Source organism: Narcine bancroftii, chromosome 10, assembly GCF_036971445.1.
Source record: "Narcine bancroftii isolate sNarBan1 chromosome 10, sNarBan1.hap1, whole genome shotgun sequence".
In the NCBI taxonomy this organism is placed as follows: Eukaryota; Metazoa; Chordata; class Chondrichthyes; order Torpediniformes; family Narcinidae; genus Narcine; species Narcine bancroftii.
This window is the reverse complement of record NC_091478.1, coordinates 37,547,581-37,563,971: the sequence shown is the minus strand read 5'-3', so window position 1 is coordinate 37,563,971 and position 16,391 is coordinate 37,547,581. Positions and strand designations below refer to the sequence as shown.

Genomic DNA, 16,391 nt, shown 5'->3' with positions numbered 1-16,391 from the left:
GATCCACTTTCTGGTCTGACCTGCAGGAGCAATACAATTAATGGAAGGTATAGGCTGGTGCAATATAATTTTTTTTATTCTGCAAAAATTAAATAAATTGAAATATGAATTTTTCTATATATATATATATTTTTTTAATTCAGTCAAGATGTAAGGACCTTTTTACATTCGATCTGGTCAGGCCCTATGGTGAGATCCATATGGACGATTAGGGGAAATTCCTGGAACAAATGACAGAATTCAATGTCCTCAGATGCCAGAATTGTTTTTTTATAGGGGAAATTAGCAGATACAAGATTTTAAATACGGCTGTCAAAATATCAATTGAAATTTGTTAAACTCATTTTAGCGGTGGCCAGGAAATGTATAGCCATTACTTTGAAATCTGATTCCCAACTGAGTCTGACTCACAGTAAATCAGAATTGCATAGTTGTGTTCCCCTGGAGAAGATTATTTACAACCTCAGAAATTTTTACATGTTTTTAAGAATATGGAACCCGTATTTAAGATAAATGGCGGTTAACCTTTGATGATCCCCCCCCCCCCACACCCCCTGCTCTACGATATCACTAAATTTCCAGTGTCTCTAGTGAAGTCTATGTCAAGACATTTATCCCTTAAGGGAGGATGAATCACATAATGTTTCATCTGTATGTAATTAATGCTTTTGGAAAACAGGTGATTTTACCACATGATATGGGAGAATTACCCCTACTTTTTCTTTTTTTTTCCTTTTCCAATGGGCAAGGGGGGGGTCTTTCTCTGTTTCTTTTTTCCTATTTCCTACTTTTGCTTTAAGGATCAGCACGGTTTGTAATTTTATATTATAAACACTAGTGCAGAATTTTATAATTGTGATAATCTGTTGATTCTTCCTTTGTATATCAATATGTAGTCTGGTTTTGGAATTTTATTGTATATATCTGTGATTTTTCTTAGATTTTGTAACTCCGTTGATTGAATTTTTTTTAAAAAAGAGAGAGCTATGGGTTTGGACTCCAGGTTCCCTCTGTTCATTCACATAATTAAGAACCCTCCCACTAACTGTGTACTCCACTTTCAAATCTGACCTTCCAAAATGCATCACTTAACACTTATCTGGATTGAAGTCCATCTGCCATTTTTCTGCCCAACACTCAATCCTGTCCGTATCCAATTGACGAACTCTATCCATAACGCCTCCAACCTTCGTGACTTCTGCATACTGGCCCATCCATCTACTTCTTCGCCAAGGACATTTATAATAATCTCAAAAGGCAGGGATCCCAGAACAGATTCCTGAAAAACTACACCAGTCACTGACTTCCAAGCAGAATACATTTCATCTACTACTCCCCTCAGCTTTCTGCCAATTCTGAATCCCTACTACCAAGGTTCCATGGATGCCATGCCTCATGACTTTCTGAATGACCTTGTCAAATCTATATCCACCATATTGCCTACTCTTCCTTCATCAATTTCTTTTGTTACTTCCTCAAAAACTCAATTTGGCTCACAAAACATGATGCGCCCCTCACAAAGCCATGCTGCCTATTCCTTAGAAGACTATACTTCTCTCAACATTCATAAATCCTGTCCCAAAGAATCCTCTCCAATAGTTTGCCCAACACTGACACAAGACTCACTGGTCTAGAATTCCCAGGATGTTTCCCATTATCTTTTTTAAACAAGGGGACAACATTTCTCATTCTTCAATCCTCCGATAACTCTCCTGTAGCTTAGGAGAGTGTAAAGATAATTGCCAAATAATGATCATGAGCCCTTTCTGTCCTTTGCTTCCAAAACCTCCTGTATGCTTCCTTCTTTCTCGGAAGTAGCTGTCTCACCTCTTTTGTCAATCACAATTCCCTTGTCCTACCACCCCTGTCTCAGTGGGACAAACCTATCCAGAACCCCTTGCAAATGGTTCCTCCATGTGACTTCTGGGCTTTTCCCTGAGAACAACTGTTCACAAGTTACTCTCCTCAGTTCCTGCCTAATTCCATTGTAATTAGCCCTTCCTCAATTTAACACTTTATCATTTGGTCGAAGGGTAAATTAAATCATGGTAATTTTGATTTTTTTTTAGGCAATGATAAACCCGGTGAATGTTTCGCCTCGGATTTTAGCTGTTGATCAAGATGTGAATATTAAACCAACTGATGATCAACCAGGGATTGTCTACAGCATTCTTGTTGGTTGGTAACTGATATACCTTGTTCTTTGTTTTGCCAAGTTTTATTATCTGGTCTTATGAAGCACTGGGCCAACATTATAGTGTAATCATTTTAGGTGCTTTAGTTGGATAAATTGTTTCCTTTGATTAACTGTATTACATGCTTTGACAATCATTTTGAAGAAATTAATCATAAAAGATTGTCCTGTTTTGTTTCAGGTACTCCTGAGGATTATGCTAAATACTTCTATCTGAATAATATCACTGCAGAGCTTTATCTTCTAAGACCAATAAATAGGGATTTTCATCAGAAATTTGATTTGGTTATTAAGGTAAATTTAAATTATTTTTTTTGTCAAGTGTTCCACTGGTTTGAAAGTATCTGGTCTGATACGCATATGAATATTCATCTGTTACAACATAAAATATTTATCTCAGCAAAAAAGGCATATAAAAAGAATAGATGTAAGAGATACTATCACTTTGTGCTATAATATTTAATCATAATAATTACCATTTATCTTTTACTCTCTGTCTTTTGTTCAGTCTCTGATGTTTTAGTATTCAAAGGATTTCACATTGGTTGAGTTATGTTATCTATTCCTCAGATAAGCGATAATTTGTACTCAAATGAGCAGGTTTTTTTTAGCAGTTAATGATCAAAGTAAACAAATAGGTTTTTTTTGTAAAGACCAATTTAAGTTAAAAGTCGTTCAGCTGAAGAATACGTTACAGAAATGGATCTAAGTGCATTTTCATTGCTGCCCATGAATGTGTTCGGTCAAATATCTTGACATCCATGAAGATTTTGATGACTGCAATAAGACTTTCTTTCTGCTTCACAGGTCATCAATAACTGGGTTGAAATCAGCTGATGTACTCTCAGGGTTGAAATAGCAAAGATAACATTGAAAGAGGTTTTGTAAGCTTAGTAAACTGGACACAATGCTTAAGATGCCCAAATCCTTTTAAGCAACAATCAATAACGTTATTAGAATAGCAAACTACAATCTAAATGAAAATAAGTCAAAGGAAGTGCTTCTCTGTAACCTATAAAAGGTTAGGACAATGTTAGAACATCATTCAAGAGGGTGAACCCTCTCAAGACATCAGCGTATCTGGCAGGGTATTGAAAATCTGTGCCAACCAACTAGCCGGAGTGTGACAGAGTATTTAGAGGTGGAATTGTTAAGAGCAGCTTGCACACACACACATTTTAAAACACAGAATTTTTGCAGGACTTTTGCCTAGTGCTTTTTACAGAGGAGCAACAAAGTATCAACAGGCAGTTTGCCTGGGAGAGCATGTGATCTTTGCAAGCAGGGACAGAAAGCTTTGCTTTCAGAGAGGGATGGAGTGAGAGAGAAGGAGTCACAGAAATCAGTTCCAGAGGGACAAGCTGGCAAACTTTGGGAAGGCTGCCTGATCAAAGGAGAAGACTGGCAGTCTGAAAGGTGACCTGAAAGAAAGAGGATCATCTGGAGAACCCTGAAGGGGGTAAGTTTCATCAGCAAGACTGATTGAGAAAGAACCAGTTGCGGACGTCCTGGAAAAGCAATCTCTCTCTGAAAACCAGCAAGAACCCTCCTGAGTGGTAACCATTTGCCTGTTAAGCACCAAAGACTGGTGCTAACTTCAGTGCACAGTGCAAGAGTTGCCTGCACCAGTGAGATTGGACTGTGAACCAAACAACTTTTCTAATCTTAAATATGCATTACACACACCTGCATTTAGTATTAGAAGGGGGAATTAAGTAGGTGAGGTAGGTTAAGTAAGTAGGTTAAGTAATAAGTTAAAGTTCTTTTTTTTTGTTCAAATATAATTAAAAACTACATTTGTTTAAATAACCCTATGTTTTAGTGCATATCTATTGCTGTTGGTTTTTGGGGTCCTCTGGACTCCGTAACAGGAGTGTTCACGGACATTTTCAACCTCTTATTACTGCAGTCAGAAGTTCCCATCTGCTCAAAAGGGCATCAATCACCCAAATAAGAGCAGTGTGAGCTGCCTCAATGACTATCGCCCACTAACGCAAACTTCTACTGTGATTAAATGTTTTGAGAGGCTGGTCATGGCCAGAATTAAACACATGCCTAAGCATAGGTCTGGAACCTCTGCAATTTGCCTATTGTCACATTGCTCCACAGCAGATGCAATATTGCTGGCTCTCCACTCAGTTCTGGATCACCTTGAAAACAGCAACTCATGTATATGGCTGTACTTCATTGACTACAGTGCAGCCTTCAATACCATTATTCCCTCAGTGCTGTTCAAGAAGCTACAAACTTTGGGCTACTATACCCCACTCTGCAACTGGATCCTTGACTTTCTCCTCAGAAGACCATAGTCAGTATGAATTGGAAGCAATGTCTCCTTCTCAATGATTATCAATACAGGAACACCCCAAGGATGCGTGCTTATCCCACTGCTCTACTCATTATGCACCCATGACTGTGTGGCCAGGCAAAATTCCAATGCTATGTACAAATGTGCCGATGACACCACAATTGTTGACAAAATCTCAAACTGCAATGAGGAAATGTACAGGAGGGAGATAGATCAGCTCTTTGAATGCTGTCACAACAACAACCTTGTGCAAACGTTAACAAAACCAAGGAGATGATGTGGATTTCAGGAGGGAGTCAGGGGAACATGACCCAATCCTCATCGAGGGCTCAGTAGTGGAGAGGGTCAAGAATACCAAATTTCTGAGTATCAACATCTCCAAAGATCTGTCCTGGAGCCTCCATATTTATGCAATCATGAAGAAGACCTGCCAGTGGCTATACTTTGTGAGGTGTCTGAGGAGATTCAATATGTCACCGTAGACTCGCTGAAACTTCTACAGGAGAACCATGGAGAGCATACTAGCTGGTTGCATCACTGTCTGGTATGGAGGCACCAAATCTCAGGATAAGGAAAACTCCAGAGTTTTGTTAACAAGGCCTGTGACATCAAAGGCTCCAGGCTTCACTCCATTGAGGACATCTTCATGAGGTGGTGTCTTAAAAAAGCAGCTTCTATCCTCAAAGACCCCCACCACCCAGGCCAATTCCTCTTCACTCTTCTACCATTGGGGAAAAAGCTACAGGAGCCTAAAAATAAGCACTCAGTGGCACATGGTCAGCTTTTCCCCCTGCTGCTATCAGTCCCCTGAATATCTATTGGTCATCCTTCGGTTTGAAGAAGACACGTTGTTGGGCAGTTCATCTGTGGACACAAAGGTGACTTTGCAGTCCCAGTCTGGAAGCACAAAGTCTAGCACAATGGGGGCACTGGAAGTAATAATTGTGGCTGTTGCTCTGTGTCACCGTACATGGCCTTCCACCAGTTTTTGGCAGCATCTGTCTTAAAAACTAGTGTAGGTTTCAACATACAGGGCTCACCTGTCAGCAGCCGCAGCTTCTAGTTCTCTTGGCTGGAAGGCACAGTAGCGAAGGGTTTCCTTCACAGCATCTTTCTAGCACTTGTGTGGATGACCCTGAAGTCTCCTTCCGGTCTTCAGTTCACTATAGCTGGAAAGCTATAAACTGGCATATGGTGGTCGAACATTCTGATGACATGTCCCACCCACCGCATCCGGGCTTTGAAGATCAGGGACTCAATGCTGGTGGACTTCACACGACCCAAGACCTCCAGTTTGGAGACATGGTCTTTCCAACAATACTAAGGATGGAACAAAGGACACACATGTGGAATTTCTCCAGTTGTTTGATGTGACATCGGTACAGAGTCCAGGTCTCACATCCATATAGGAGAGAAGGGATGATCACAGCTCTGTAGTCTTTCAGATTTGTGGAGATGTGGACGTTGTGTTGATTGAGCACTCTGGTACGCAGCCTCCCCAGAGTCTGGCTGGCTTTGCTGATCCTGGAGTCAATTTCTTTGTCCAAAAACCCATCACTCAAGATGATGCTCCCCAAGTATTTGAAGCTGTTTACATTTGTCAGATGGTTGTTATCAACAGTGATTTTTGATTCTATGGTGTTGGTGTTCAGACAGACTGATGGAGTACTTCATTCTTGTTCAGGCCAAAGAGCGTAGCAGTGTCTGAGAATTTGTTCACCATTAACTATAGGTCACTATCTTTGTGTGCCAAGAGCACACATTCATCAGCAAAAAGGGTTATTTGAATAACTGTGTAGAGGCACTTCGTCCGTGTGTTCAAGTGGCGAAGGTCAAAGAGAGAGCCATCCAGTCAGTACCTGATGTACACTCCCTCCTCCAGATCTTGGACAGCACATGACAACATGCAGGTGAAGAACAGATTGAACAAGACTGGGGCTAATACAGAGCCCTGCTTGACATCATTACAAATGTCAAATGCACCTGATGTATCACCCCTGCAGAGGACCTGTCTCGTCATTCCGTTGTGGAGTAGCTGAATCATCTTTATGAATTTCCTTGGGCATTCGTAACAACTCAAGATGATCCAGAGAGCCTCCCTGTTTACAGCGTCAAATGCCTTTGTCAGGTCAATGAAGACAGAGTAAAGAGGCTTGTTCTGAACTTTCTCACAGCAAATATCATGTCCCACTCAGCCCCACTCCCCGGCCTCTCCCCATTACCATTGATGCCCTGACTACTTATCAATCTTTGCCTTAAACACATCTTTTGACCTCATTTCCACAACCACCTGCGGCAGCAAGTTCCACAGGCACACGACCCTCTGGCAAAGTAAATTTCTCTGCATCCATGTTTTAAATTGGCATCCTTTTATCCTGAAGTTATACCCTCTTGTCCTCGACACCCCTACCATGGGAAACAATCCTGCCTTATCCACTCCGTCCAGGCATTTCAGTATTCGTGAGGTCTTCTTGAGGACCCCTCATCCTTCCGTACTCCAACAACTAGTCCAAGAGCCGACAAACATTCCTCATACACATCAGGATGCAATGATTTGAACGAACGTCATGCAGTTAAAAGCTGTGTGATCATTGCAATGCAGCAATTTTGAGCTGCCTGCTGATTTGAATGATTTCGGAGTCGGCCTAGTTGTTAATTAGCTGCCCTGATCCGGAGGAGTCTGAGTGGCTCGCTCCATTTAAATCTCACCTGCATTTCTTGAGGGTGACCTGATCATCCTACTAAGAAGGTGTCTTTCATGGAACAGATGCTCGCAGCCATGCAGAAAATGAGGGACAGTCAAAAAAGGTGCCACGTGAGAGGGAATGCCCACCACTTACTGCACTGGGGGTCTTGGCAAAGGTACAATAACTACAAAAGCTGGCCTGCAGCTGTGACAGCATAAGCCACATGAGTGATTGACTTCAAGAATGAAATACGGCATAATTTAATTTTGATCTGTAAGGTTTATTTTGCTTCTGCGCTGTCGTCATGCAGATGTAATGTTCACTGACCATGGGATAGAGGGATGGGCAATGCTGGCTAATATGGATTTAGATCTATTTACTAATTCACTGCAATGCATTCCTCATGGACAGTCCAGGAGAATAAGTTCTTTAATGATAAACAATCAATATTTTTTCTTTCCTGATCACATATCTGTTAACAGCGTAGTCGTTTACTTTTGTAACCATGCATGTTGTTCAGTGAAATTAACAAGGAGAAAATGTTTCTTAAATGTGTGTAAAAAAAAATAACTTTTTTGGTTGGTATTCATCACAGAAGATATTTATATCCATTAAATTATGTTCTTAAATGTCTATGTTCTCTTCTGGCATGTATTTCCAGCATTGTTTCTTTAAAAATATTATTCTCCACCTGAAACTTTCCTCGACCGAAAATACTTAAATCTGATGCTGTAAATGACCAATCCTAATTAAAGCAGAAGATTGTTTCCTTCTGGCTGCTCCACCAGTCATGACCTGCCAGCCATGTCTTCCTGTCCTGCATTTCACAGCTCCCATATTCTTTTGCATATATTATCTTTGTTCTCATTCACTCACTGTTCCCAGTCACTTGTTGACCAGATAACCTTTTACAGTTAAACCCTTGGCCAGTGTTACCGTATGAGACACATGCCAACAGCTCCACCATCCCTTCAAATTAACAAGCTTCTATTCTATTCACCTGCTCCCAGTTCAGACCAAGGATCTTTGACCGGAAACGCTCATTCTGTTTCTCATCCCACTAAACTGGGACCGTCCAATTAAAGGCAGTAAAAAGTGATATGACCCAAAATTACCACATCATCTCCAAATGAGGTTCTCCAGCTGGTGCTGCTTCCTGCAGTTAACTGAGATTTATTGCATGGGGAAGATTATATTCATTGGTGTGTGGATGACTGATTTGGTGAGCAGCTCCTTGACTCGGGGAATTAAGTGATTGTGGAGGACCCTGGCATTGGTCTCATCAGTCTTGGGACCTTGGCTATGTCTTCATCAGCCTTGAGTTATCATGTAAGATATAGAAAGTTGAGAGCATTTCCTTGATCCTGGCACTGAAGCCACCAAATGACAGAGTGTCCCCTGCTATGCTGCACTGCCATGTTTCTAGCAGTTTATCACCAGTATGTTTCTAGCAGCCCCCAATTATCATAGTTATCTCCAGAGTGTTCCATGCAGTCTGTCTCTGGAATGTTCTGTACTGCCAAACACCAGTGTACTTCCAGTAGCCTATCTCAACATGATCCACAGTCTATTACCACAGTGATCCTCACTGCTTATCGCTGAGTGTTCAGTGCAGCCCATTACCTGAGTGTTCTTTGCAGCTTCTCACTGGTATATTCCCTGCTGTCTGTAACTGTAGTTTTTCCCTGTCCTGTGTTTGCTGCAGCTGAACACCGAGATCCAAAGGTTAGATGGGCAAGAGACCAACTTGCACCTTCTGAAAAACCATTAATAATGTAAATACTGAATTAACACACAATGTGGTTTAATTATTTCAGCAACTCAGGTAACATCTGGTGTGAGAGGAACCAAAATTTCATTTCAGGCCATTGAGCCTTCATCAAAACCAATACTTGGCTGTTTTTGTTTGCTCCAAACGGTATGTTTTATCTCCACTCAACTGGAGAAAGATTCTGCGCCATGTCTTTTATTAAATTTGACTTTTGTGGTGATTTACCACTTTTCACATCTCTGGACATCCCAGAGTGCTTCACAGTCAATTAATTTACTTTGTTATGGTTTTGTCGGTGTTTTCATGCAGGCAGATGCAATATGCAGGTTGAGCACAGTGATGTTTTAATGACAGCCAATTAATTACCAGAGGTTTCCTTTGTTCTTTTTGTGGCATTAAAACTGCTTGTCATGCACAAGGCAAACTCTCTGAGAATACAAGTGTGAAATTTATGTTATGTTGTCCTCTGATGTTAGAGGGTCTCCTTAATGTTGTTTATTTTTTTTTTATCCCTCCCCCTCCCCCCTGCTGACTTGCTGGAAGAGATGCCCCATTGTGGCCTGATCCTCTAATTAACAGACTGATCAAATCTGATTGCATGCCTTGAGTGGAAGCAGGTAGATTTGAATGTTAGTCACCAATGAGATACAGCACAGTGATGTCAAGGCATCAGTGTAGCAGCTGCAGGCCATCTGATAGAGAATTGTATCTTTCTAGATGACGTCTTTGAATGCAGGCATAACTGACCTCGGTTGCAACAGGGATATCCTCCTCGGAGAGTGGGCACAGGAATAGAAATGGTAATGTTTAGAGTGAGCTGAATGTAAAATATAGAAGCTACGAAAGAGACGATGCTTCCTGCATTGACAATTGTTTTCTTCATAGTTTGTAAGGATGAATGGTTTTGTAGCCATAAAATTATGCTTGCAAAGTCAGGTCATGTTTTTGAAACTCGGGATATTTCACAATTGCGATGGAAATGCATGTCGGTCCATTGTACAGACCAAAAAAAAGCTGTGAATTTGTTAAATATGTAGCATTTTCTTCTCAGAGGTATGTTTGTCTATTGTATGAATGACTTGAGCAGTTAGTTCACCCATGACTGTTTCTCCCCTGGTGAACAAGAAACCATCTGGGAAAATGAGCATTGAGATGGCAGATAAACAGGATATGGCTCAGACTGGGACACAAGAACCAGAGTTTTGGAGGAATCTAGTTTACAGAGATTGGAGAGTGTGACGAGGCCAGGGAGGGAGATTTGCAAAGGTCTGAGTTTGTGAAAACCACTACAATCAGTGTAGATATGGATCACATTCTTGCTTGGTTAAATATCAAGTTGAATATCATAGAACATTACAACACAGTAAAGGCCTTTCAGCCCTCGATGTTATGCTGACCCATATATCCCTTCCTAAAAATAAAAAAATACAACCTCCCCCACCCCATAACCCTCTATTTTTCTTTCATCTATGCATCTTTCTTAGGATCTCTTAAATGCTTCCAATGTTTCAGCCTCCACCACCATCCCTGGCAAGGCATTCCAGGCACCCACAACTCTCTGTGTTTAAAAAAAAACTTACCCCTGATGTCTCCCCTAAACTTCCCTCCCATAACTTTATACACATGTCCTCTGGTGTTTGGTGATCCTGCCCTAGGAAATAGGTGTTAGCTGTTTACCCTATCTTGTATACCTCTATCAAGTCTCCTCTCATCCTACATTCCAAAGTAAAAAGTCCCAGTTCTACTAACCTTGCCTCATAAGGTAAATTCCAAAATCAGGCAACATCCTGGTAAATCTCCTCTGCACCCTCTCCATTTCTCTCCATTGCTTTCACATCCTTCCTATAATGGAGTGACTAAAATTGAACACAATATTCTACTCCTGAATTCAATCTCCCTATTAATGAAACCAAGTTGTTAGTTGACAATTAGGAGTTTAATTTTTAGCAATTCACTTTTTCACTGGAAAAAGGGATCAAATTGGATATGTATATTGATGATATTGCGGTCAATATACTAATCTTAATACTTCAACAACTGATTGGCTGGAACATTGCCAGAGATGAAATGGTTAAAGCTAGTGTTCAGCTCCTCAAGTTTGGCAGTGCATGAGATCATGAACAGACATGTCAGCAAGCGACCTGGCTAGGCAATTGAAATGGGTGGCCACTGGAAGACTCCTGCTATTACAGTAGACAAAGCTAAGGTGCCCAACGAAGTGAACTCCCAGTCTGCGTCCATTCCCTCCAATGTCAAGGAGACCACAATGGGAGCAGATAATTTTTATCTGACCTCACCTCAATGGAAAAAGCCTGCTTGCATTTACTCCATCTATGTCTGATAGTACAGATCTATCACCAATGTATATAGTGTATATAGTTACAGTATCTAGACTGTGCTTACAGCGATTGGCTGAGAGCTAAGCCACGCCTACTGTCTGGGCCTTAAAGGGTTGTGTCCCTAGCCAGGTCGGATCATTCCGGACTGGTCGGCCACCTGTGAAGAGCTCCTGTCTTTTGCTAATAAAAGCCTTGGTTTGGATCAACAAGTCTTTAATTCTTTCGACGAGCTTTACACTATGCTCCTCATAATTTTATATACCTCAATCAAGTCTCCCTTATTCTTCTACACTCCAAGGAATAAAATCCTCTTTAACTTTTCCCTGTTACTCAGTTGCTCAAGTGTCAGCTCTTACCAGTCATGCCCACTGCTCAATTCTTCACAGCCCATTGCTCAACTGCTGCACTTTTTACAAATCAGGATTTCTGGTCAACCTTCATTTGCTTCCTCCCATCTTCACACACGTAGCATGTCTGCAAGCCTACCAGCTTAGACATACTGCCAGCCCTCAGAAGCATTATTACCAGAATAAATTGCACAACACGCATTAAAACATATTTCTCTCTTCCAGGATGAGGTAGGAGTGCATGGGAACTGATGGGAGAGGGAGATTATACCTAGTTTTGGAGGGAACTTTTGGGACACCCACTACTGGATCCATTGTCAATGGGAGGATGAAATCATTGAATACAGTGATATCCTCATATCGAAACATCCTCACATCTCACTGTACCCTCTTTACATGTTAAGATTGGTTTGAGAATGCCTCTCTTTACATGGATCTGGTGCTGTACTCTTTAGGTAGGCCAGTGAAGGAAGACTGTGACAATGAAAACATTTCATAGCTCTGTTTCATACAAATAGGCCATGTGCTAATGTTTCTGACTTTGTTTGTACATTAAAGGAAAATGAATCAATATCGTCTACCCGTCGGTGGATGCCAGGCATGTGTCGGCTTCCACCAGACCTCGTCGCAAGGTCCCACATGAGTTCAGTTGCAGAGAACTACTCTGTTGAATACTATGACAAGTTGATGGAAGTGAATAATGGAAGGCTTGTTGTTATGCTTGCCAGGAAACCTATGTTGATCGACAAACCGCATGGAGGAGCCAGACACCAGCTTAGACTTCGCTCCGCGTGGAAGACAATGGCAAATGGGTCTAGCCTCAGTAGACAGCTTGGGCTATGACTCTGTTCCCAGCATGGAAGTGGTGGGCTTTGTTGACGCAACCTAAGGTCTGACACTGCCCACTCATTGCAGCATGAGCAATGGGCACCCAACACTTGAGTGAGAACTGCGACAGGACAGTGGGTCATGGGATGCCCTCACAACAATTTGTCAGACTGAGCTCCACCCCCTTCTCCCGCACCCCCACCCCCCACCAACAGACTGCCCAGATTGTTGACGTGGACTCTTGGAGAATTTAATGGGCTCGCAGGGCACAAGCCTGCTCCCTCCCAGGATGACAGTGTTCCAGATACTGCGCATCAGTGTTCTTACCAGGATGCTTCCATAAATGCCCATGTGGTGCGTTCATCAAATTAGCCAGAAATGCCCATGGGGTGCGCTCATCAACTTAGCCGGAAGGGCTGAGAACTGTTGGAGGTGATCTCCCCCCTGAAAGTTTTCAGTTATCCCCCAGTTCTGCTGAATACACTTTGATAGCACTGTGCAGTGGCACCAAGATAAGCAAAGGCATAACAATGCACTCTGGATGCTCACACACAAAGGGACATGGTCTCGTTAAATTTTATATTTAAATTTAGGGGATCAGGCCTTTCAGGCCCACGAACCCATGCCGCCCAATCACCACCAGTTGGCCTACAACCTCAGATACATTTTAGAGGGTGGGAGGAAACTGGAGCCCCCAGGGAATACCTCCACAAACATGGGGAGAATGTACATACTCCTTACAGACAGCATGGGATTTGAACCCAGGTCCCGATCACTGGTGTTGTAACAGGGTTGTGCTCACTGCTATGCTAAACACGTTGCATTAATTAAGAGGCAATCGGCATTAACTTAGAAGGTTGACTATCTCTTGCCTTTTCTGGATGCTGCCTGTCCTGCTAAGTTTCACCCACACTCTGTATTTGCCCAGTTTTCCCACATCGAAAATCCTTCTCCTTTGCCTTCCTTTTCCTTCCCCACTGCAAACTCTCTTTGAGGAATGCCAACCCTGAAAGAAAGTTTCTCTCCTCTCTGTGGTGGTAATTCTGTGGGATCCTCTCTCTGTGATCCCTACTGCTCTCAACCTGCCCAGCTCGTGCTCCTCCAGATCTCCCCCCTCCCCCCTCCCCAATCCTTTTATTAGGGCTTCTGACCTTTTTCTTGCCGATTCTGAAGAAGCCTGAGACATTGCCTTTTATGGTTGCTACCTGTCCTGCTGCGTTCCTCTAGCATTTCGTGCCTTCTGTTATTGTAGAGCGACACAGTTGACGTAATGGTTAGCTCAATGCCTTTAAAGCGCTAGCGATCAGGACTGGGGTTCGAATCCCACACTGTTTATGAAGAGTTTGTACATTCTCCCCGTATCTGCGCGGGCTTCCTTCAGGGGGGGGGGGCTCCGATTTCCTGCCACCCTTTAAAACGTATCGGGGTGTAGGTTAATTGGGTGCAAATTGGACGGCACGGACATTTGGGCTGAAATGGCCAATCGCTATGCTGTACATCTAAATTTAAAATCAAAATTAATCCTTAATTTGTCTTTTGTTTTCAGTTATAATGAGGCAGACTTTTTGTGACATAGTAACATGCTGAGATGGAGGCCAAAAGTGATGTTACTGGCATTGCGTTCAAAGGAGTTCTGAATCGGAATCCCAGGCATCTCCCAAATATTACTTTCATTTCCTCTTCATGTTCCTCTGTCTCATTCCTTAACTTCTTGCCACAAGGCTAAGGGAGTATAGAGGGGTCTGCATGCCCAATGTGATGTAGCAGTATGGCATTTGTTATCTGCACACAATGCTTGGATCACCAAGTACTTTTATGGATTGGATCTTCATTGGAGATTGTGTTATGGCCACCATCCAATTTTAAGGTATTAAACTGCATTAATTGCTGTAAACACACCAGACTGCCACCGAATGAAGACATTGTGACTGCCAATCTGATATGGGGCAACGATCACCACAATAGCAATCTATGTTCCAACACCACCTGTATGTTAAGAATGTGCAGATGTTTTTAATTCCAGAATTGAAATTGGGCACCTGTACCTTGATCCACTTGGGATCGATGACATCATTGTGAAATCTGAATGCTGATATTTTTTTCCACCTCATCTCTGCCAAGAGGCAGTGAAATGTAGGATGTTGTCATTGTGTGACGAATCTTAGCAACTTCCTCCTGCGATAGTGTGCTCCAGTTGCATATTTATCAACTTGACAGCCACTGGGAGCACAATACTTCCCCTGCTCTGTGTTCCTAGTGTGCCTGGTAGGGATTTTTGTACTGAAGCAGACATCCTCGCCCTTGTTTCACACTGAGGATCTAAGAGAGCTCTTTCCTGAAGACCCTGGATGGATACAGCCTCGAGCTGATAGCTCTTCTTTCTCCCAATTGTTCTGTATTAGATAGGAGTGTCAACCAAGCCATCCAATCAAAGGGAGCATGGTTTGTTCAGAAGACTTGGAATTAATAATATGTCCGTCAGCAACTGCTTTCCTGAAACAACAGAAAACAACGGAAAACATTGACACATGGGACTGAACAAAATCAGTCAGCAAATTGTAATCCCTTTCATAAGCTCCGATTGGGTGATGAGCACTGCAGGTTTTTTTCATTTTTTTATTTTTCACACTATGAACCATATTAACCAAAATACACACAAACATTTCCCTCTTGAATATACACGGTGTCATTTTCTCCTTTTTCCTCCCTCCCTTCCTTCCCTCCTTCCCACCCCCCTCCCTACCCACTAAATGTTCAACATATACAATACAATAAACCCATTAAACAATGTCATCACACAATGAAAATAAACAAGAAAATCGTGTCATCTACTTTTACACACTGGGTCAGTTCATTTTGTCTTCTCATTCTGTCATGGAGGTCCGTGGTAGGCCCTCTCTGTTGTGTTCCATGTATGGTTCCCAAATGTGTTTGAATACTGTGACTTTATTTTTTAAATAATTTGTTATTTTTTCCAATGGAATACATTTATTCATTTCTATGTACCATTGCTGTACTCTCAGGCTCTCTTCTGATTTCCAGGTTGACATTATACATTTTTTGCTATAGCTAAGGCTATCATCGTTTGAAGGAGAGATTTAATTGGATCATGTGCTTGAGTCAAGACTGGTGTCTAAACTGCAGTCTGTCCTGCATAACTCAATTAAGCATTTATTGTTTTTGTATTAACACATTCACCAATAGTCTCTCGCATGGTTTGTGCCTGCAATTCATGTTGGAACTTCCTGATCCAGGAATCTAAAACATCTCAGTATAATTAATTTATTCATTACACACAGTAGGATAAATTCATTATTGCTTCTGTTTTAATATCATCATGAAGAATGCATGTCAGCTTTCTCAGGAGTTTGTGGAGGTTTGGTGTGACCTCTAAAATGTTAGCAAACTTTTACAGACGTGCACTGAAAAGTGTGCTGACTGGCTGCATCATGGCCTGGTATGGGGACTCCATTACATCTGAGTGGAAAGCCCTGAAAAAGTTAGTGGACACAATCCCATACGTCACAAGCAAAACCACCCTCCCCACCTTTGAGAACATCTACATGGAACTCTGCCATCAGAGAGCAGCAGCAATTATCAAGGATTCACATCACGTTGCTCTGTAATCACAGCTGCTGCCATCAGGAAAGAGGTATGGGTGTCACAAGACTCATACCACCAGGTTCAGGAACAGCTGCTCTCCCTCCACCATCAGACTCCTCAACAACAAACTCAATCAGAGATTCAATTCTGGACTCTCACTTTGCACATAAGTTATTATTGAATATTTATTTTCTTTAATGCACAAATTGTTTCCTCTGCCTTGTTTACATTTCCCTCTTGTATCTATATCTTGAGTATAGATTTTTTTTGAACTACCAATAAATAGAAATTCTGCCTGGTGCACGAGAAAATGA

At 41.9% G+C, this 16,391-nt stretch overlaps 1 protein-coding gene across 1 annotated transcript in view; it reads left to right on the top strand.

The window, feature by feature from the left end:
* pcdh15b (protocadherin-related 15b) overlaps positions 1–16,391 on the top strand; it is a 568,726-nt gene that overhangs the window by 92,565 nt on the left and 459,770 nt on the right. Inside the window, exons 8-9 of the mRNA XM_069899399.1 lie at positions 2,070–2,178; positions 2,376–2,488. Coding sequence (XP_069755500.1) covers positions 2,070–2,178; positions 2,376–2,488 — 222 coding nt within the window. The remainder of the gene's footprint in view (positions 1–2,069; positions 2,179–2,375; positions 2,489–16,391) is intronic.